The sequence below is a fragment of the Pelodiscus sinensis genome, chromosome 2 (genome assembly GCF_052426305.1).
Source record: "Pelodiscus sinensis isolate ZL-2025 chromosome 2, ASM5242630v1, whole genome shotgun sequence".
Taxonomy (NCBI): Eukaryota; Metazoa; Chordata; order Testudines; family Trionychidae; genus Pelodiscus; species Pelodiscus sinensis.
In genome coordinates this window covers 226,564,007-226,587,065 of record NC_143053.1, presented here as the reverse complement: position 1 = coordinate 226,587,065, position 23,059 = coordinate 226,564,007, and the positions used below count along the sequence as shown (strand labels likewise).

General features: G+C 43.1%; 1 protein-coding gene across 8 annotated transcripts in view; it reads right to left on the bottom strand.

Moving 5' to 3' along the window:
* Positions 1-18,097, bottom strand: part of KIAA1217 (KIAA1217 ortholog) — a 553,152-nt gene extending 535,055 nt beyond the window's left edge. For 4 of the 8 annotated variants that reach the window (XM_075922523.2, XM_089776737.1, XM_089776739.1 and 1 more), the window contains exon 1: positions 17,873-18,096. In XM_075922523.2, the coding sequence (XP_075778638.2) occupies positions 17,873-17,969 (97 nt within the window). In that variant the 5' untranslated portion in view covers positions 17,970-18,096. Of the gene's footprint in view, positions 1-17,872 lie in introns of all 8 variants that reach the window. The other 4 variants (XM_075922528.2, XM_089776738.1, XM_089776742.1 and 1 more) reach the window with 4 other exon arrangements.
* Positions 18,098-23,059: the final 4,962 nt, after the last annotated feature.

The window sequence follows — 23,059 nt, the reverse complement described above, 5'->3', positions numbered from 1 at the left end:
AAGCTTGACCCTCCCCTAGTCCCTTCACCCCTTCTGCCAAGATCCCGCACCCCCACTCTGCTCCTCCCCCCTGCTCAGACACCTACCCCCGGAGAGAAGGGGATTGGCGCATGTAGCAAGCAGTGGGCGCAGCCCCCCTAGGGATTATGTAAAGAAGAATGACTTTCAACAATAAGATGCCATTTGACAATACTGTAACCATCCTTTCCTTTATCTATATACACACACACACACGTAAAAACATTAGCTTCAATTCTTACTGAAGTACTTTATATCTATAATAGACTTTTTAAACTGGTTTTGGGTAAAAGGAAACCTTCATAAATTAAGTAACTACTTTTATTTTATATGAAATCAGACAGAAAATTAAACAATTGGGCAATCTAGTTTGTCCATTCAAAGGAAAATTTCATCAAAAAAATATAACATCTTCCTTCAGGATTGTCTCCTTCTCACATAGAAAATAGCACAACCCATAGAATCATAGAATACTAGGACTGGAAGGGACCTCGAGAGGTCATCGAGTCCAGTCCCCTGCCCTCATGGCAGGACCAAATACTGTCTAGACATTTATCTAACCTACTCTGAAATATCTCCACAGATGGGGATTCCACAACCTCCATGGGCAATTTATTCCAGTGTTTGACTACCCTGACAGTTAGGAACTTTTTCCTAATGTCCAGTCTAAACCTCCCTTGCTGCAGTTTAAGCCCATTGCTTCTTGTTCTATCCCCAGAGGCCAAGATGGGCACATTTTCTCCCTCCTCCTTATGACATGAAGGAGGGAGGAAGTATAAATGGTAATACTTTTAAAATATTTACATAATCATATTTATATCACTGATTCTAAACCATCTTAAACTCATTCAATGTCTTTCATGTGTATTTGTTCAAAATTTTAAAATGAGAGCCATCAAAATGCACATAAAAGGTAAAACTAGACTGCCATTCATTAAAAGTTGGGAGCAACTAGATAGCCTTAATACATGCTGGCAGGCAATGCAAGAAAGAGACTTCTATTCTTGCTCTGAACATAGTGGCCCTGTCCCAAGTAACCTTTAAAATTCCCTTGAATGCAGAGAACAGTGCTCATCTCTGAACATTGAGAAACAAAGTCTCAGAAAGAGGAGAGTGAAAGTCACAGTGTTCTGTAAAGGCCAAATCCTGCTTCCTGCACTCAGCCCAAATAAACGGGACATAACAGGAGGCGCCTGTAAGGGATGGAATGCCTATTCTATGCCCCTTGAACTCTGAGGGAATGTAGTCATTCTGCTCCTACGAGTGAAGTCTCAGGGCTGCATTAGTCCCTGAGTTTGTTGTGCCCCTTCATATGGTTGGAGAAGGTTTCAGGACAATGGGACTACAATGTTGTAAAATTCTTCCTCTGTACACTAAGGGCACATCTATACTTAATGCGAGATCAATGCTCTGGAGGTCAATCTTCTAGTGTTTGATTTAGCAGGTCTAGTATAGGCCCATAAATCGAATGCTGAGGACAGCCCCCATCTGTGTCCGGTACTCCTCCTTTTGGAAGGAGTAAGGGAGGATGATGGGAGCTTTGCTCTCACCGGCCTCTTGCAGTTTGGATGCCACCACAGCTCAGCTTAAGGTAAGCTAACTCCAGCTATGCATTTTGCGTAGCTGGAGTTGTGTACCTTAAGCTGACCTTCCAGGTCCAGTGTAGACCTGGCCTATGGAACACAGCTCATCCTTGGCAAGTGTCTGTGGAATTTATCCATAGGTTCCTGCAATTTGTCTCTCCCTTTAAAACAGAATTGTGCTAGTTCCACGCTCTATTTGGTATTTTACACAGATGGGAGCAGGATTTGCCCCCCCACATGAGCAAAAGTATTTGAATCAATCCACTGCCTCACTAGAAGCCAGTGAATGCCTACTCTATGTAATATTGAGAACTCGTGTCCACTGAGCAATCAAGGACTAGTTTTATGCTAAATAAAGATCATTAAGAGAATTAGTGGGACATCCTAGAAAATAATCTATTATAATCAATTATAGCCACCGAGGCAGGCAATTATGAAATCACAGATGAGCAAATCCCAGAATGGAGGTGGGAAAAGATTAGTGGATGCCTTAAAACATTCTGCATGTGGTAAAAAAATTACTACAATATTTGTGATATACTAGCCAATAGCTTGAGGCACAATGGCTATGGTTCTTGAAAATAGGATAAATGGGACTACTAGTAATAGAGGAAAAGCACAATAATCTCAGACCAAAGAAACCAAAAAGAAACAATTTTCATTGCCTCCAATTTAAATCAAATGCTGACATGATACATAAAAAAAATCAGAAGACAATTTGAGCTGGATACATTCACTGCATCATATGAAACATCTTAACCAATTATAAGGTTTCAGATAATATATTTATAAACATAATGTGTTATTTCACAGGTCACAAGGAAATATAAAAAAATAATAATATTACAGCAGCATCCAGAGGGTCCAGTCTAGACTGAGGCTATGTCTAGACTACGTCCCTCTTTTGAAAGAGGGATATAAATTAGACATATCAAAATTGCAAAGGAAATCGGGATTTGAATTTCCCACGCTTCATTTGCATATCGCGTCACGACTTTTTTTTGAAAAACACTATTTCGAAAGTGAAACAGCGGTCTAGACGCGTTTTTTTTTAAAAGAAGACTTTTTCGACAGATCCTGTAAATCTCATTTTTTGAGGAAAGAGAGATGTAGTTTAGACATACCCCAAGACTCTAGATGCTGTACAAACACATTCAAAAAATTTCTGACTTTGACTTTGTCTACATTAGACTTTGCCTTGAAATCTCCCACCAGTGCCTCTGTTCCATAAGAACGGCCATACTGGGTCACACCAAAGGTCCATCTAGCCCAGTATCCTGTCTACCGACAGTGGCCAGCACCAGGTGCCCCAGAGAGGGTGGACCGAAGACAATGATCAAGCGATTTGTCTCCTGCCATCTCTCTCCAGCCTCTGACAAACAGAGGTCAAGGACACCATTTTATCCCCTGGCTAATAGCCTTTTATAGACCTAACCTCCATGAAAGTATCTAGCTTCTCTTTAAACTCTATTATAGTCCTAGCCTTCAGAGCCTCCTCTGGCAAGGAGTTCCACAGGTTGACTACACACTGTGTGAAGAAGAACTTTCTTTTATTAGTTTTAAACCTGCTCCCCATTAATTTTATTTGGTGTCCTCTAGTTCTTCTATTTAGGGAACTAATAAATAACTTTTCTTTATCAGCCCTCTCCACACCACTCATGATTTTATAAACCTCTATTATATCCCCCCTCAGTCTCCTCTTTTCTCAACTGAAAAGTCCCAGTCGCTTTAACCTCTCCTCATATGGGACCCGTTCCAAACCCCTAATCATTTTAGTTGCCCTTTTCTGAACCCTTTCCAAGGCCAAAATATCTTTTTTGAGGTGAGGAGACCACATCTGTACACAGTATTCGAGATGTGGGCGTACCATAGTTTTATACAGGGGCAGTAAGATATTCTGTGTTTTATTTTCTATCCCTTTCCTAATAATTCCTAGCATCCTATTTGCCTTTTTGACCGCCGCTGCACACTGTGTGGAAGTTTTCAGAGAACTGTCCACGATAACTCCAAGATCTCTTTCCTGATTTGTCGTAGCCAAATTAGCCCCCATCATACTGTACGTATAGTTGGGGTTATTTTTCCCGATGTGCATTACTTTACACTTACCCACATTAAATTTCATTTGCCATTTTGTTGCCCAGTCACTCAGTTTGGTGAGATCTTTTTGGAGTCCCTCACAGTCTGCTTCTGTCTTGACTATCCTAAACAGTTTTGTATCATCTGCAAACTTTACTTCCTCACTGCTTACCCCTTTCTCCAGATCATTTATGAATAAGTTGAAAAGGATTGGTCCCAGGACTGACCCTTGGGGGACACCACTAGTTACCCCTCTCCAATCTGAAAATTTACCATTTATTCCTACCCTTTGTTTCCTGTCTTTTAACCAGTTCTCAATCCAAGAAACGACCTTCCCTCTTATCCCATGGCCATGTAATTTACACAAGAGCCTTTGGTGAGGGACCTTGTCAAAGGCTTTCTGAAAATCTAAGTATACTATATCTACTGGATCCCCCTTGTCCGCATGTTTGTTAACCCCTTCAAAGAACTCTAATAGATTAGTAAGACAGGATTTCCCTTTACAGAAACCATGTTGACTTTTGTCCAACAAATTATGTTCTTCTACATGATTCACAATTTTATTCTTTACTATTGTTTCGACTAATTTGCCCGGTACTGAAGTTAGACTTACTGGTCTTTAATTGCCAGGATCGCCTCTAGAGCCCTTTTTAAATATTGGTGTCACGTTGGCTACCTTCCAGTCATTAGGTACGGAAGCCGATTTAAAGGATAGGTTACAAACCACAGATAATAGCTCAGCAATTTCCCATTTTAGTTCTTTTAGAACCCTTGGATGAATGCCATCCGGTCCCGGAGATTTGTTAACATTAAGTTTTTCTATTTGTTCCAAAACCTCCTCTAATGACACTTCAATCCGGGACAGTTCCTCAAATTCATCACCCACAAAGGACGGTGCAGATTCAGGAATCTCCCCAACATCCTCAGCCGTGAAGACTGAAGCAAAGAAATCATTTAGTTTCTCTGCAATGGCTTTATCGTCCTTGATTGCTCCTTTTATAGCTTGATCATCTAGGGGACCCACAGGTTTTTTAGCAGGCTTCCTGCTTCTAATGTACTTAAAAAACATTTTGTTATTTCTTTTTGAGTTTTTGGCTAGCTGTTCCTCAAAATCTTTTTTTGCTTTTCTTTTTACATTTTTACACTTCATTTGACAGTGTTTATGTTCCTTTCTATTTATCTCACTAGGATTGGACTTCCACTTCTTAAAAGATACCTTTTTGTCCCTCACTGCTTCTTTTACATGGTAGTTAAGCCACAGTGACTCTTTTTAAGTCTCTTGCTATGCTTTTTAATTTGGGGTATACATTTAAGTTGGGCCTCTATTATGGTGTCTTTAAAAAGTTTCCATGCAGCTTTCAGGGATTTGGCTCCAGTCACTGTGCCTTTTAATTTCTGTTTAACAAACCTCCTCATTTTTGCGTAATTCCCCTTTTTGAAATTAAATGCCAGGGTGCTGGATTGCTGAGGTGTTCTTCCCACCACAAGAATGTTGAATGTTATTATATTATGGTCACTATTCCCAAGCGGTCCTGTAACGGTTATATCCTGGACCTGATCCTGCACTCCACTCAGGACTAAATCAAGAATTGCCTCTCCCCTTGTGGGTTCCTGCACCAGCTGCTCCAAGAAGTAGTCATTTAAGCCATTGAGAAATTTTATCTCCGCTTCTCTTCCTGAGGTGACATGTATCCAGTCAATATGGGGGTAATTAAAATCCCCCATTATTACAGAGTTCTTTATTTTGGTAGCCTCTTTAATCTCCCTTAGCATTTCAATGTCAGTATTGCTGTCCTGGTCAGGTGGTCGGTAATATATCCCTACTGCTAATTTCTTATTATTGGAGCATGGAATTACTATCCATAGTGATTCTATTGAACATGTTGATTCACTTAATATTTTTATTTCATTTGATTCTACATTATCTTTCACATGCAGTGCCACTCCGCCACCCAGCCGGCCTGCTCTATCCTTTCTATATATTTTATATCCCGGTATGATTGTGTCCCACAGATTTTCCTCATTCCACCAGGTTTCGGTGATGCCTATTATGTCAATCTCCTCATTTAATACGAGGTACTCTAGTTCACCCATCTTATTAGTCAGACTCCTAGCATTTGTGTTCAAGCACTTTAAAAATTTGCCACTGCTTATTTGTCTGCCCTTCCCTGATGCATTGGATTCCTTTGTATGCGGTTGTTTGTCTGCTCTGGCCATCGTTTGCCCCGCCCCCCCCCCACTCTCTTTCTGACTACAGCTTAGAGAATCTCTATCAATGGAATCTCCTCTAAGAGAAGTCTCCCTCCGATTTACGTGCATCTCCGCACCAATCGGCTTTCCCCCATCTCTTAGTTTAAAAACTGCTCTACGGCCTTTTTAATGTTTAGGGCCAGCAGTCTGGTTCCACCCTGGTTGAATCATCCTTCCTGTATAGGCTCCCCCTCTCCCAAAAGTGTCCCCAGTTCCTAATAAATCTAAACCCCTCTTCCCTACACCATCGTCTCATCCACGCATTGAGACTCTGAAGCTCCGCCTGCCTATCCGGCCCTGCGCATGGAACTGGAAGCATTTCCAAGAATGCCACCATAGAGGTCCTGGATTTCAGTCTCTTTCCTAGCAGCCTAAATTTGGCCTCCAGGACATCTCTCCTACCCTTCCCTATGTCATTGGTACCTACATGTACCATGACCACCGGCTCCTCTCCAGCACTACACATAAGTCTGTCTAGATATCTCAAGAGATCCGCAACCTTCGCACCAGGCAGGCAAGTGACCATACGGTTCTCCCGATCATCACAAACCCAACTATCTATGTTTCTAACGATCGAATCACCCACTACTAACACCTGCCTCTTCCTAACTGGCATTCCCTCCCCCCCCAAAGGAATCCTCAGTGCGAGAGGATACCGCAACATCCTGTGGGAGGAGGGTCCCAACTACGGGATGGTTTCCCTCTGCTCCCATTGAATGCTCTGTTCCCTTGAGACTTTCATCCTCCTTAAGAGCACTGGGGCTCTCACACTGGAGGTGGGACAGTACTACAGTGTCCCGGAAAGTCTCATCAACATAGCTCTCTACCTCCCTTAGCTCCTCCAGTTCAGCCACCCTGGCCTCCAAAGCCCGAATCGGTCTCTGAGGGTCAGGAGCTCCTTGCAACGGGTGCACACATATGCCACCCTGCCACAGGGCAGGTAATCATACATGTTACACTCGACACAATAAACAGGATAGCCCCCACTCTGCTGCTGGGCTTCTGTCTCCATTTTTCTAATGAATAAGTTTAAGTATAAACTGGGATTCTTTTTAAACCTCTGGAATATAGATTATTCTAAGAGTTATGTTTTAAAGAAGGTCAGAAGTCACTAGTGCCCTCTACACTCCTTCTCCAAACTCTCCTGTTAGCTGTTCCTGGTCGCGCTCTCCCTGGTCGCTGAGTCACAGGCTTATACAGCTCTGGTAGCCCCTCCCCCTGACTGAGGCTCAGCCAATTAACAGAGGCTTCTAGATTTCAAACCTTTTAGAAGCTCCTTCAAACAAACAAACAAACAAACAAACCAGACAAACACAAGCTCAGCACACTGCAAATAACTCCCCCACACACAAACACACTCCCCAGACAGGCACTTACCACAAGGGTCCCGTTTTTACTCCTCTTTTACCTGGAGAACTCCCTCTCCAAACTCTCCTGTTAGCTGTTCCTGGTCGCGCTCCAGAAACAAACCACCAACAGCACAAACAGCAGGAGCACTAGCACAGAAAGACAGCTGGTGATCACTGGCATTTTAAAAGCCATGACATCTGGATGCTTTGCCTACGTATGTTACTTTTCACACTGTCACTACTAGTGAATCTTCACCAGTGGGAAATTCAGAGAAATTTGAATATAGACATAGCCTAAGAGCTAAGGATGCTACCAGACTATTTGTTGGTTTTTCAGTTCATCTCTAATTTGTTCAGCACCAAAAACAATGCAGTCCTTGGCTCAATTAAGGCATTTGGAAGCTACTTCGTTATAATTAAATGAATAATAATAAAGGTTGACTCCATGAACAAACAACTAAGGAAACCTGAAAGGAAAAAAAATAAAGTTTCAATTTGGACCATAATGTGTGTCATTGTTGGAAGTAAGGGGTACCCTAAATAACTTTAAAAGTGAGTATCATATTGGCAAGTAGCAATACTCTCAACACATTATTGCTTTGTATGAAATGAAAACTGAAAAGGAAGATAGTAAAGTGTGGAAACTAGTTGAGACAGTGTAAAACACTCTGTCTTCACCAAACCTTTGTCTAACTCCAAACAAAACACTGAGCAGATTCTACTGGGCAGCAACCAGAGCACAGGCCACAAAAATGTTTATTGAACATAACAAGCATATGTGTTTGCAAAATTACAGTTCTGTGCAAAACCACATAGCCATATATTCAATGTTGTTGTTTTGTGATAAGCATTCTTTGCTAAATTAAAAGACTGTGACTCTTTGCAAGTTTCAGAAGTCAGGCAACAATGTTACCTTTACATAACTAGCTACTACAGAAGAGCCGAACTTTAGTTTCATATCAGCTATTTATATCTGTTGTTCTCAACTACTGCTGATTTTTGTATTCTCTTGAAAAATTTGGCAAGGACCTTACCATACTGGCAAGTTCAGACTGTAAAGAACATATAGCTGTTAGTCAATTAGGCCTCTTTATTGACCTTGCCATTGTAAATGAATCTTCCAGAGACACTTTTTCCTGATGATCTCAGCATGAACAGAGTTTTTATTAAAGCCAATTAAACTAATTCATTACTTTTGGGGGTGCTCTCCAGCTTTTTATACAGTGGTTATCCTGTAATTATCCTAAATAAAGTGAATTCTTTCAATGTAATGATATTGTATGTTTAATATAGTCTACCCATGATGGTAAATAATTGTTCTCCATGCCCACTGAATGTAAGACAAAAAGCAATGGGCTTAATATATAGCAAGAGAGATTTAGGTTAGATATTAGGAAGAACTTTCTAATTACAAAGGTAGTTACACTCTGGAATAGACCTCCAAGGGAGGCTGTGAATCCCCACAAGACAAATGCTTCTCGGGGCAGTGTAGGACAGGTATACTGATCCTGTGCCAGCACAGGGACTCGGACTTGATGACCTACCGAGGACTCTTCCAGCCCTACATTTCTATGATAAAAATATACAGTAAACTTCGATAATCCGGTACCTTTAGGACCCAGGGGGTGCCGGATTATCAGATATGCCGGACTATCGGAAGGGGGGGTTATGAGGGGTCTGCGATGGGGTGGGTGGGGATGCCATCCCAGACCCCTCATAGCCCCCCCTTCCGATAGTCCGGCTCTGCCCCAGGCATCCCCAGTTCAGCCGCTGGTGGTCAGTTTAGCAGCAGCTGAATCGGGACACCTGGGGCAGAGCAGCTGGGGTGCTGCCAGGTTGGTCCCGTAGCGCTGCCCCTCGGCGCTGTGGGACCAACCCGGCAGCACCCCGGCTGCTCTGCCCCCGGCTTCCCCGATTCAGCTGCTGGTCAGAGAGCAGCTCCAATTGTCCGGCTGTCCGGAGCACTTCCGGGTTCCCGATGGTGCTGGACCATCAGGAGTGCCGGAGCATTGGATGCCGGACCAATGGAGTTTTACTGTACTAGTAGGCTTCACCTTCTGCTCGCTATGCTCGCCTACCCCCTTCTCTCTGGCCGCTTTCACTTCGCTGAGAGAGTCTGTTGATGTTGATGACACTGATGACATCATTTTCTCAGCTGACAGGAACATTGTCATCCAGCAGAAAAAACTTTTTATATAAATTATAAATTGCTGTAATCAGTGTAACTATTACATATTAAAATACAGCTTTTTTGTTTTTATTCTAAACAAACTGTTTTCTCACCCACTAAATTTACAACAAATAGCTACAACCAAAACAGTAGTTATATACCACTGGACTAACTAAAGTATACATATAATCAATCTCTACTGATTCTGACACAATGTGATTGCTAATTCTGCATGATCTGTCACAACATACAGTAAGGGTATGTCTACACTACCACCCTAGTTCGAACTAGGGTGGTAATGTAGTCAACCGAAGTTGCAAATGAAGCCCGGGATTTGAATTTCCCGGGCTTCATTTGCATGTTGCCGGGCGCCACCATTTTTAAATATCCGCTAGTTCAGACTTCGTGCCCCGCGGCTACACGCGGCACGAACTAGGTAGTTCGGACTAGGCTTCCTATTCCGAACTACCGTTACTCCTCGTTCCCTAGTTACAAAGTAATATCATTGCAAGGTTCATACTACTTGGAGATGGAAGGGACTATTAAATCAGAGACCATTCTCTTGCCAGACAGAACATAGGCCTTCCAAAAGAAGATGAGTCACTAAAGTGATACTACATTTAATCTTAGCTTGACAGCTTGCTTGTTTTCTGTTTTACACGCTCTCAAGAAAACCATGTAGAAATTTCGATTTTTTTTTCTCCAAATTACCAATGCCAGTATAATGCCAAACTTTGACATACTTGTACAAGGGTCAGTTCTGTTTCTAAAGGATAAATGCTTTTGCTATTTTGTGTAAGATGTAGGAATTTTTTTTAATATCAGGAAGTAGCTACTGTACCGATGATAAAACCTACTATACTGAATTTCACTATTAAGAGCACTGTTAGACCCAGATGCTGTGCACAATTTATTTATTTATTTCTACAGCAATGAATAAATGTATAATTACAAACAAGGTCTTGTACTATTCTGCACATTAAGCCTAAATTATGCAGCACGGCTCTTGATTTATGCAGCATAACTCCAGTGACTTCTAGGGCAAACAGAATTATGTGGTAATGTTAATCATGCATTAACTCAATCAATAACCTTCAATGTTATTGAAATTCTAAAAATGCATCACAAATTGAAAAAATAAATTAATGCATGTTATTTATTTGCACTATAGCAGAGGAATACCTCTGCTCTCTGGATTGGGAGTTTCATAGGAGAGAATCCTGTCTGAACTACATGACCAGCCATGGAAACTGGAAGTTGGACATGTACCAGCATGATTGTCAAAAGGGCTGCAATACTGTGTACAGAATGGAAGGCTTGAAAGAGGCACGACTGTCCAGAGCTACACAAGTTCAGAGCATGATTTTTACAGAGGGGGCTCTTATGCTGCCCCATACAAAGCTATATATAAACATTAGCACATTTATCTGGCATTGCTTGGGTCATTGAGGAGGGGCTCAGAGCAGGGGCATGGGGTTGTGGGGGTGAGGAGGGGCTCTGGGTAGGGGACTCTGTGTGTGTGTGCGCGCGCGCGCAGGAACCAAGATTTATACAAGGGTGCTTGCTCTTCCCCTGTTAAGTGACAAGAGCAAAGTGCACAGCTCATCTGCCCCCTGCACTCCCCAAATAGGAAGAGGAATGCAACAAACTGTGCACTTTCCCCTCACTCCCTGATGAAAGGGAACAGCCAGCAATGTCCCACACAAATTGGGGGGATGGGGAAACTTCAGTCCCCCCATAAAGGGTGCCTGGGGGTGGGAGGTTCGGGGCTCAGGCAGTCTCAAACAGGGGGGTGCATGTCCAGCCAACCCCTTTTACCTACCTGCTAATTCTGCCTCTTTTTTGTATAGTTTTATGAGAAGTAGTCCCATTCCAGGCACATCCTACTTTGCTGGCACAACCAAACCGTCATTTTGCTTTAAGTTATGATAAGTGGAAGCTTTATAGCAATTTTGGTACTCCTAGCTCTTACCGTTTAGGAGGAGTTCTTAAACAGACAGACAGACAAACTCTCTCAAATATATAGTAGAAGAGCAGGGCTTCACTCCTATAAGGTACATGGTGAGGAACAGTGGTTGCAATGCAAAATATCTAAGTCTAACAAGTGTGCTTTACTTCTTTGTGCCTTCCTTCCAATGAGAGGAGAGACATTGGGCCAGTTGAGTTCATCTTTGCTTCCCTGTATCTGAAAGAATTTTCCTCTGACTGCTTTCTTGCACTCTCCTTCAAATGGCAGAAGCACTGAAACAGACACTGGAAAGTCACTCAGCTCCCCTTTGTGGGGAAACAGAAATGCAAAAGGAAAAGTAGTAGGCAGACAAAGTGAGGAAAAGTGGCAGGATCCACGTGGGCACAAATGGAGTTTCATCCGCTCAGTGTCACACCTGGCAGTATCATTTGTGCCCACGTGGATGAGTTTCATCCTTTTCTTCTTTCTGGGCAAAAATATAGAGCACATTAGCACCCCCTTCCAACCAACTGCACTAGTCATTCAAATGGAATAACAGAAATTCCACAGTTAAGAGAGAAATTGTTATGTACTGAGCTTGTATTTTTTCCTTCTTATGAACCCCATTTGCCACTAAAAAGTTGCAATCAAAAGAAAGCAATATGATTTGATTATCTGCACACAGCCACTTACCCCCACATCCCACCTAACCAATTTGATGACACCTTTTCCGCATTTAAATTCTCACTGGCTCTTCCCTTACTACTACCCATAATTCTAGTGTCTACAGAATTATTGTGAGGATCTGTGAACAAATCCAAGATTTAACAGCAAAGATATCAGGGCTTTTCCCATATCTTCATGCCCTTATTTGGTAGTTTTTCATTAGAGAGTAGTTAAATTAACTACACTCTCATTATTTAATACATTCCCAGAAAAAATGTCTGGAAGAGCAAGTAATACCAAGTCCAATTTAAATAAATTAGAAAATGGAGTTACACAGTATATCATATAGTGATAGGTCTCAGACTACAGAATATTGTTGATATAGTGGTTGTAACTGCAGTCTCATGAACAATTATATATTAAAACTAGTATAACTCTACCTAAAAAGAGCATAACTCCTCCAGCAGTCAAGTGACTTCTAAAATCCAAATCCTGCAAATTCTTGCATGTATGCTTAAATGTAAGCATGTTTGTAAGTCTTTATAGGATGAAGGCCTAAGATGCTAACTTTTGTTCAGTTAAAGGGATGTTCACAGTTGCTGAAGGCTTCAGAATACCATTTCCTTACATCAAAGTACAGGCAGTCCCCGGGTTACATGGATCCGACTTACATCGGATCCCTACTTACAAACGGGGTGAGGCAACCCCGCACTAGCTGCTTCCCCCCAGCAGACTAGGGAGACGCGAAGCTAGCGCCCCTCCCCAGCAGACCAGGGAGACACGGAGCGGCTTGTCTCAGCAGACACCTCAGCTTGAGAATAAAGGACTGAGGGAAGTGAGGTGTGGGAGAATAAAACTGAGCTCTGGAGAAATGTTTGGCTAGAGTTTCCCCTACAATATGTACCAGTTCCGACTTACATACAAATTCAACTTAAGAACAAACCTACAGTCCCTATCTTGTACGTAACCCAGGGACTGCCTGTATAACATTTAAGAAAAGGCAATTTATTTTCTACATAATTCAAGAACCACTGATGCTTCTTGGAGAACTGAAAATGCTATGTTTAAGGAGGGTGGATGGCTCAAAGGATTGTAATGGGCTAAAGAGGCTTTCATCTCTTGGTCAGGGATTCAAATTCATCCCATGCTGTTAATAAGCGAACAGAGTTACTATCTCATGACTGTCTGAAAGCCTGGATAAAATTACTTGGATGGTTTCAGGTCAGTTTCCAGGAAAGAGGTAAGGCTATTACCCTCTTGAATAGCCTTAGAAGAGAAGGACCTGTCCTCTCACTAGAGCTGAGAGTTAAAAAATTGAGGTGCACATGTAATACTGTTTCTACTCTACCAAGCTTGAAATCCTGTCCACAAGAACAGTGGTTTTCAGACTTCCTTTTCATGATCCAGTTGAAGAAAATTATTGATGCTCGCAACCCAACATTATTTGACTATAGTGTGCTCCAACGTGGGACTAAGGATGAGAGCTTTAGGATGTACGACAGGGCTCCAACTTTCAGGGTGTCAGGGCTGTGGCAGAAGGGTCTTACCTTGAGTGTCTCCTGGTCGGCAGTGCAGTGGGAGTGCTAAGGCAGGCTTCCTGCCCCTGCAGAGCATGCTGTGCCCTGGAAGCAGCCAACAACAGGTTCCTAGCACGTGGGAGTGCAAGCTAGTGCTCAGGGCAAGGGCAGTGCACAGAGCTCTGTGCACTCTTCCCCACCCCACCACACCGAGGAGCCAGGCCTGTTGCCAGCTGCTTCTGGAGTGCGGTGCCAGGACAGGCAGGCAGCCTGCCTTAGCACCCCCACTGGTCACCTGATCCCCATGAAGCAACGAGGCCCAGTGCCTGACATTCCATTAGCCAGTACCGGGTCACAGCACGTAGTTTGAAAACCACTGACCAAGAACGCAGAACAGTTTGCAGAACCCACATTAAGGAGGGTCAGTAAGATGATTCTTTCAACCTCAACCAAGTTACCTCTCTCATTATATGTAAAAGACGGATATCCTATCATCTTTGGGATAGCACCAATGTCCATGGATGCAGTAATGAAGCTGCTAGTCAGCGCAGGGATCTAAACACCTTCCAGCTTAACTTTTTCTCCCTGGATTCTTGTAAACTTTAAATTATTCTCTTTGTCTCCAACTTTGTAACCACAGAATTCAGCTTATCTAGAAATATTAAATATGAAGAGATGTTCAAAATAGCCATCCCATTTTGCGCTCCAATATTTGCAAAAATTAAGGACATATGATAGAGAAATACACAATATAACAGCAAAAATAAAATAAAATTAATTATCCTAAAATTGTTTATTTTCTTCTTTAGTTCTTCTCATCGCCTGTATCTAACCCATTCTGCACATTGCTATACCATATTTTTCTAATGTATGTCTACAATAAATCAAATAAATCAGTCTGTCCTCTCTTTTCTTCCTTCAACAACCAACCTCTCCTTTCCTTCTTTTTCAGACCTGGATTTCATTCCACTGGTCTCTTCCCCCATTACATTTGCTCTGTGCTCTCTCCCCCCAATCACTGTAGTCCCTTCTGTTCACTGTGTTGTCCTCTCTTGGTACTATTTGCTTCCCATTCCATCTGCATTATGTTGTTTCTTCATTGTCTTCCTGAGTACTAATAAGTAAGTAAAAAAAAATAAAGTTACATAGTGTTTTGGAAACTAATCAACCACCATAACAACTAAAAAATATGCAAGTTATATCTATGTTTTACAACAGGAAAATCAATCTAGATAATAAAATCTTTAAGACTAGCACTTTCCCTTTCTATATGTTTCTATTATAATAATTAATAATAATTTTATATAGTGCTTGTCATCAGAAGATTTCAAAGCCGTTCAAAAGCTTTCATGTATTTATTCCCACAACAGTTTTGTGTGTGCATATAATTCCCAGAAAACTAGGGCCCCAATACACTGCAAATAAGACGAAAGGTGACTACCAGGGACAACTAAACTCAGGGTCTGAAATAGAAACAGGAGCCTCTTGATCTCCATTTCTTGCTTCACCCACTGAACCATGCTGCTTACTCCCAATAGAGTCCTGTCCCCTTTTCTTGCAGCCTGGTGCTTCGTTAGGTACTCAGAAGAGGAGAGAGGCTAACTCCCAGGAGAGTATGTTTGCAAAGGCCCAAGCACCATCAACAGCATCTAGGTATTCCATCACTTCAGCAATGCCACTGACCATGCCTCTTATGTAGACTGAAAACTTCAGTCTCCAGAGCTGATAAAATGGGACCTTTCATTAGAACTAAAATTCACACTAAAAAAAATTAAATTGCTCTATTAGAAACAATTCTACCTATGTCAGATATTAAGTTTTTTTTAATTGCTCAGGAATGTTTGCATGAATATACATTTTTTCTAAAAAGTCATCTCTTCCTACTGCTTAAGCCTAACATCATAATTAGTCACATCTGTGACATGGCACAGTGACTTATTGTACAGTCATAAACAGAATAGTATGATTTCAAATGAGGGACACAGTAAAAGGAGGCCAGCTTTTCAGGAAAAGACTTACTTTACAAAGAGAAAAGGCTTGAGTGAACTATATAATGGCAAAGACCCACTGACATTTGCAAGAAAACAAAAAAATTCTAACATCTACTAAGTATTCTACTACTTTTCTTGAAGATGTTCTAGATGATTTCAAATTACAATCCAGACTATGTAGCCAGTTTAATGTACAACAAAGTAGCAAAACACTTTTTTAAATAATTCATCTGCATTGCAAAGCTAGGTAATATTTTAAGGCGTAGTGGCATTAAAAATACTCAGTGGCAAGCCTACTCCTATAATTGGCAATGATCTGCTGGGAAAATTTGGCTGAAAACCAGGAACTTTAACAGTGATCTAACAAAATGTACACAAACTTTGTGCCCATTTATTTCAATAGTTTTGGTATGCAGAGAATGCAGGGTCAGACTCAATATGTCCCCAGTCCTGAAGAGACCTGTGGTAGTGCTTAACCTTAACCATGTAAGCACAGGTACAATGAGACTATTTTCAGAAATACAGGCATGCATGTAAATAAGTCTTTGCAGGATCAGGCCCTATATTAATTAGGAAACCTCTTGAGGACCAAAATTAGTCAAAAATTAAGATGAACTAAATCTGTAATTATTTTTTGTTACATTTTACTTTCTTGGTAAACTCAGAGTAAAAAATGTTACAGTATTTAGCCAAAGACTTCCCTAGCTTGGTCACTGGATACAAAAACATGTAGCTCTTAAAGACATGGGTTGATCAGAGAACAAAGATAATACCCAATTCTATGCAATAGAATAACAGTCACTGTATTTTGTTTACATGGTTCAAGAATAACAAATTATGCAATTTTAATTCTCGTCCCTAGATGTCTCATACTGTGAAATGTTTTTATTTTGACTACTATTCTCACTACACTTTTGCTAATGAAAATATGAATACTGAGTAAATACACCTGAGGTGAGAAACAGTGAACCTCTTGAATTTCCTCAGACATGATAGTAGCCAGCCAGTAATTAAACTATACAATATTTAGTAGTTTTGAGTGTATATGGTGGGAAAAGTGCAAGAAACAAGAGTTGATTCTTTAAATACACACACACAAAGAAAACATGAAATGTAAACTATGAAAAGTAAACTTTAAAATTATGTAGCACTACCCATATCCATGACTACAAACCATAAATAAATTGTGCCACACAAGGAAGGGCCCAATTCTGTGTTCATCCATATAAATGGCAAAACTCTCATTAACTTTAGTGGGAGCAGCAGAAGATTCTGTAAAATGTTGGCTGTTTGTAGCAGAAGAACGGACCTCTGCATTCACAGAAATACATCTGCATACTATCCTAAAAGCTTTTTACTCCAAGAAACTAAATATCAACCAACCATCCAGTCAAGCCTCGAAACCATCAAATCCTGAGGTTATTAAGAAAAAAAAAAAAAAAAAAAGAGCCTCGCTCGCTATTCTGAGAGCTCCTCTGAATTTGAAAAGGAAATATTTTATACAACCCAGAAGATGATTACCAAGCCTTCCACTGATGGACAATGTGTGCAATACAACCTTCTACTTTGCCAGTAGTTGGAAAATTGTCATTTTCGCAACATTTACGATTTATCCGCGGCAATCCCCTTTTACAAAAGAGAAAGCCATGTAAGCTTACGTACATGTACAAAAAATTGCCTAGTTTGTCCAATTCTCAGGAACAGCCTGATCTAAGTCTGACCACAATGACTAAATCGTTTTCAGTTCTCAGGGATGACTAATTAACTGTTTAAAGCCTGGTTATAACTAAAGCCTACATTGCCTGCCACCCACTTCTTCAGTCAGGGAGCCAGCAGGGGAAACCATTTAACGCAGACTGCTTGAGTCCTCTGCAACTGCAAAGTGACCGTGGGACAAGCAGCAGCGCTCACTGCAGCAGTAACCAACTAGCGAGCTTTGGAGTTTTCCCGTCAGAAGTTTGGTCAGCTGCACCTCCCCACTGCGCCGCAGCCAGGGGCTGCCATCCCGCCACCGGAGACCCAAGTTCGAGCCCTGCTAGCCCGCATGGCTAAGCCAGTTTCCAGCCCCGCGGGGAGCGGACTCCCGCACACGCACCAACCTAGCGAGCTCAGCAACTGAGACGCCCCTGCTGGGCTCGCTTGGCCCCAGCCCCAAGGTCACTGCCCCAGGGACTCTCCTCGCTGCTGGGGCCGGGCGAGAGGACACTCCCTCGCTAGCCCCTCACAGCGCGCTCTGCGGGGCGGGGATGCGCGGATGCGCGGCACGGGGAAGGGAACCCAGCGCAAACTTTCGGCGCCACTTACTTGGCGGCTCGCGGCTGCCTCCCCCTGCTGCGCTGACGAGCCTCTGGGCGGGCGACGGCTGCCCCCTGGCTGGCGGGACTCCCGGCGCTGCGAACATGCCCCGGCGGCTCAGCGTGCGCCACTCTAGGGGGCGGCGGCGCTGCACGGAGGCGGGGAGCGCCCTGCTGGCTGCGCGCTCCGCCTGCCCCAGCCGCTGCCAGGGCTGCAGCAGCCCGCGTCCTTCCCTCCCAGCCGGCGACTTTCAATTCACCTGCAGGCGGGCGGGGCGCGGAGCCCTTGGGGCGGGCACGCGGCGCGGCAGGAGGAGACCCCGAGAACGGGGCCGCTGCTCTTCCGCTCGCCGGAGCGCGCTCTCCGCTCGCCCGGGCAGCTCCGCAGCTCTCCCCGGGACTGCAGCAGTCATTGCGTCAGCGCCATCCCCACCCTGGCCGCGGGGGGAGCTGCTGCTGCAGGAGCCGGGGTGCTGGCTGGGGGAGGCGGGCGCCGGGGGAGCGAATTCCCAGCCCCTCTTGGGGAGCGCTGCGCTGGTGCCCCGGGCAGGACCCGGCTCTGCGCGCGGGTGGGTGGGGAGCTGGGCGGGTGGGTGGGGAGCTGGGCTCGGTGCCTCCCGGGGCGGGACGCGCAACGGAGCTGCGTATGTCAGCGGCTGAGTCCGGGGTGAGATCGTTCGCAGCCGCCCCAAGTAACCAGGGTCCCCGCCAGCTCCCCGCCAGCCCTGGCCGGGCTCTCAGCCCCCGCTCCGCGCCCCGCAGGCTCAGCTAGCCGCCCGCCCGCCCGCCCCCTCCGCGGGCTCTCACCGGGTGCTCTGGGAACAGACAAGAGCCCAGCGCAGGGTGACCGGGTCACTCCAAGGCAGCTCACGGGGAAATCCCCGAGCCGCTGAGTCTCTGAGAGCCCCGGCTTCCCCCCGGGAACACGTCTCTCAGCGGGGACATGCCGCAGGGGTAGAAGTGTAAATAGGCTCGGCCCTCGCTTCCCCTAGGCGCGGGGGGTTTGGTCGGAGGTCTGTCTGTCTGTCAGAGTGAAGGGCAGGAGACCTTTCCTGCTTCCTCGCAGAGTGGCCTGTTTGCATTTGTCCATTGTTAGCCTTCTCGGGCGACCCAGTAGACGGGGCTCGTTTGGGAGCTTTCGAGCAGGTACGCTTATTTCCACAGCTAAAAGTTTCCTAGGGGGACACCTTCCTCTCGGGATGTCCCCACTGTGCCACTGTGCAGCATTGGAAAGGCCTGACTGTGACTGGGATGATGTTGAAGGCACTTGTGCCCCCTTGATGTTTGGGAACAGTCTTGTGATGCCACCTCCAGAGAGTCCCCAGGCCATGGTATCCTGGCTGCAAAGGGTGATGTGGCTAGATCGGGAATGCAGGATCATTTCCCTAAAATTCTTGCCTTCTATACCGCTCATTTTTCAGTATTTGCTGAGCCTTGCCCTTCCTTATAGCCTGAGAATAGTGTTATTCTGTGGGCAAGTTAATGATAGGAAAGGTAAAGAATGTGTCATTTGAGTCCTGAAAATCTGCAGCATCAGAGCAGAAGCTTAATTTCTGTCAATTTCCTTCCTCAGTTATAAGAGTAAAGCAGCTCTGCAGTTACCTATAAGCCCCCTTGAATTTTCCTGAAAAGTGTTCTTGCTGGTTTCATTATAGGCTGCTGCTGCCTACCAGTAATTTCTTTGCCCCACTGTTTTGCAACTCACTCAATCTTTAAAACCGTGGTTCTCAAACTTTGTGGCCCATCTGGCTCAATGCAAACCTTTCAGTGGACAACTAATGGAAACTTGTTAATTACATAACTACGCTGGAATGGTTTAATTTAACCAGTAAGAAAGGAAATATTAATGTAAACTATTAAACATAAGAATAGCCATACTGGGTCAAACCAATGGTCCATCCAGCCTAGTATCCTGTCTTGCTGACAGTGGCCAATACCAGATGCCCCACAGGGAGGGAACACAACAGGTAATCCTCATGTGATCCCTCCCCTCCAGAGAAACAGGCTAGGGACACCATTCCTACGCATCCTGGCTAATAGCCATTAATGGACCTAATCTCCATGAATTTATCTAGATCTTTTTTGAACCCTGATAAAGTCCTAATTTTCACCACATCCTCTGGCAAGGAGTTCCACAGACTGACTCTGCACTGAGTGAAGAAAAACTTCCTTTGTTTGTTTTAAACCTGCTGCCTATTTCATTTGGTGACTCCTAGTGGGAATAAATAAATAACTTTTCCTTATTCACTTTTTCCATACCAGTCATGATTTTATAGACCTCTATCATATCCCCCCTTAGTCTCCTCTTTTCTATGCTGAAAATGCCAAGTCTTTTTAATCTCTCTTAATATGGGATCCATTCCAAACCCCTAATCATTTTTGATGCCTTTATCTGAACCTTTTCCAATGCCAATATATCTTTTTTGAGATGAGGCAACCACATTTGTATGCAGTATTCAAGATGTGGGGGTACCATGGTTTTATATAGAGGCAATCAAATATTTTGTTTTAGACTCTTTCACTTTTTTAATGATTCCTAACACATTCTATTTGCTTTTTTTCACTGCCACTCCACACTGAGTGGATGACTCCAATATATCTCTCGAGTAGTTGTAGCTAAATTAGCCCCCATCATATTGTATGAATAGTTGGGATTATTTTTTCCAGTGTGAGTTACTTTACATTTGTCAACATTAAATTTCATTTGCCATTTGTTGACCAATCACTTAGTTTGATGAGATCTTTTTTAAGCGCTTCACAGTCCGCTTCGGTCTTAACTATCTTGAGCAGTTTGGTATCATCTGCAAATTTTGCCACCTCACTGTTTACCTCTTTTCTCTAGGTCATTTATAAATAAGTTGAATAGGATTGGTCCCAGGACAGACCCTTGGGGGACCCCACTAATTACCTCTCTCCACTCGGAAAACTTACCATTTCTTCCTACTTTTTGTTTCCTGTCTTTTAACCAGTTATCCATCCATGAAAGGACCTTCCCTTTTAATCTCATGACAAGTTACTGTGTTTAGCGTATATAACCCGCAGGTTATGCAAAGTTTTACAAACCCTGCCTCTGCCCCCCGTGGGTTATACTTGTCCATGTGTTATACAGGTGTTTTTTTTTTTACTGAAAGTACAAGAAGACAAGACTGACTCTTACTTGATAAAAGCAGCATTTTTAATTTAATAATTGAGGCAGTTATGTTAAAATACATTAAAATACATTCTACTAGTAAAAGAATAAATATATGGTAAAACTATTTAAAAGAAAGCCATCTTTGCATTGTCATAAAATACATAAGTTCATTCACTCTGAGCTCTAGAATCAGTGACAGCAGCATCCTCCTCAGCATCTGAGTTTTCAAAACTATCAAAACTTTCATCGTAGTCACTGTCACACAAAAATCCATAAAATCCATAGCCAAAGTTAGGTGAGCTTCAGTGACAGTTGATGTCTGTGGTGCCGAGTCAGAATCGCTGTCATAGTCGGATTCAGAGCTAGAAATGTCAACGTCAGGAAGAATGTCACATTTACGGAATCCATTGTGAATAGTAGCCGGTTTTATTCTGTCCCAAGCAGCCAAAACCCATCTGCAAACTTCCATGTAAGTTGCACAGTGCTGTCGACCTGCCAGAGTGAACGTGTGTTCCCCATTTGTCATCCAATTGTCCCATTCCTCTCAGATGAAGCACTTGAATGGGTGATTGACAGCCACATCAAGCAGCTGCAACTTGCCAGTCAGTCCACCTGGAATTATGGCAATATGTGCACCCATGGAGTTTATATGTTTCTAAAGTGAAGTTTCTTTGTGGGCAGCCAAGGAATCTAAAACCAGCAGATTTAGGATTAAAAAACCCCCCCACCTTTTCATGCATGAAAGCAGCTGTCTGTCCATGTCTTCATAACTTCTGTGTTCATCCAGACCTTTCTGTTACAAACCACACAAACGCCAGCCGGCAGTTTCTTTCTAGGCATCGTTAGCCTCTTAAAAATCACCATAGGTTTTAATTTATCACCATTTGCTGTGCATGCCAACACTACAGTAAAATAGGTGTGTTCATGACTGGTGATTGCTACACAAACTGTTTTCGTTCCCATTTCCGCAACAGACCGAGTAATGGGTATGTCAAGTGACATGGGCACCTCACCCATGTTAATAACATTGCTTGGTTGCAAGCCCAGCTGGTCAATTTCTTTATGTACCAAAGTTTTAAAATCATCCATTTTCTTTTCCCATTCGTCGGGAAGCTATTGGCCAGCACATGTCCATGCGTGCACTGACAGATTGTTTCTCCGCATAAATTTGTACACCCAATTTCCTGAGCCCCCCCTTAAAATCATAGATTTTCTGTTCCATAGCCATAAGTTGAACCTTGAGTTGTATGGCTACTGTTGACACCACCTGTTTGCTCTCTTTCTGTGCACATACCCACTTCAACAAGTTTTCTTCCAGGTTTGGCCACTTGGCTTTCTTTCTGCATCATGCTCTTTTCCTAAGGTGTAATTTTTCAAGCTCTGCTTCTTCCTTTCTCCACTCCCAAACAGACTTTTCGTTCATAGAGTATTTTCTCCCTGCAGCTCTGTTTCCATTGTCCTTTGCATATGTCACAACACACAATTTAAAATCAGCTGTATAGGTTTTGTGCTTAGGAATGTTTAAAAAGTTTAAAAAGTGTAAAAAGTTTAAAATACCTTTTTAAAATTCAGTACAAGTTAAAACTACTAAAGGAATAAATGAATGGTAAAATGGTGGTTAAAAGGGGTTATATACCAGCGATAAGGGTTGTAACATACTTACTGTTCAGTGTTATCAACTACAGCTCATTAACACTTAATTACAGGTGCTGTTCATTAACAGTAACCACGGTTCATCTCCCACGGGCTATACAAGAATATTTTTACTCAATCAGGAAAAACCGTGGGGTATACACAGGTGCAGGTAATACTTGTGCGCAGGTTATATGTGCTAATTTACGGTACTTAAGAGCCTTTGGTGAGGGATCTTGTCAAAGGCTTTCTGGAAATCTAAGTATAGTATTTCCACTGGATCCCCCTTGTCGCACATGTCCAGATTTAAGCACTTTAACTTTCTCATGTTAGTTTATCAAACTTGAGTTAAAATAAAGTAAAATACTAATTTATGTCCAACAAAAAAGTTCCCATGTTTTCTTTATTTATGGCAGGGGTCAGAGGCCACAC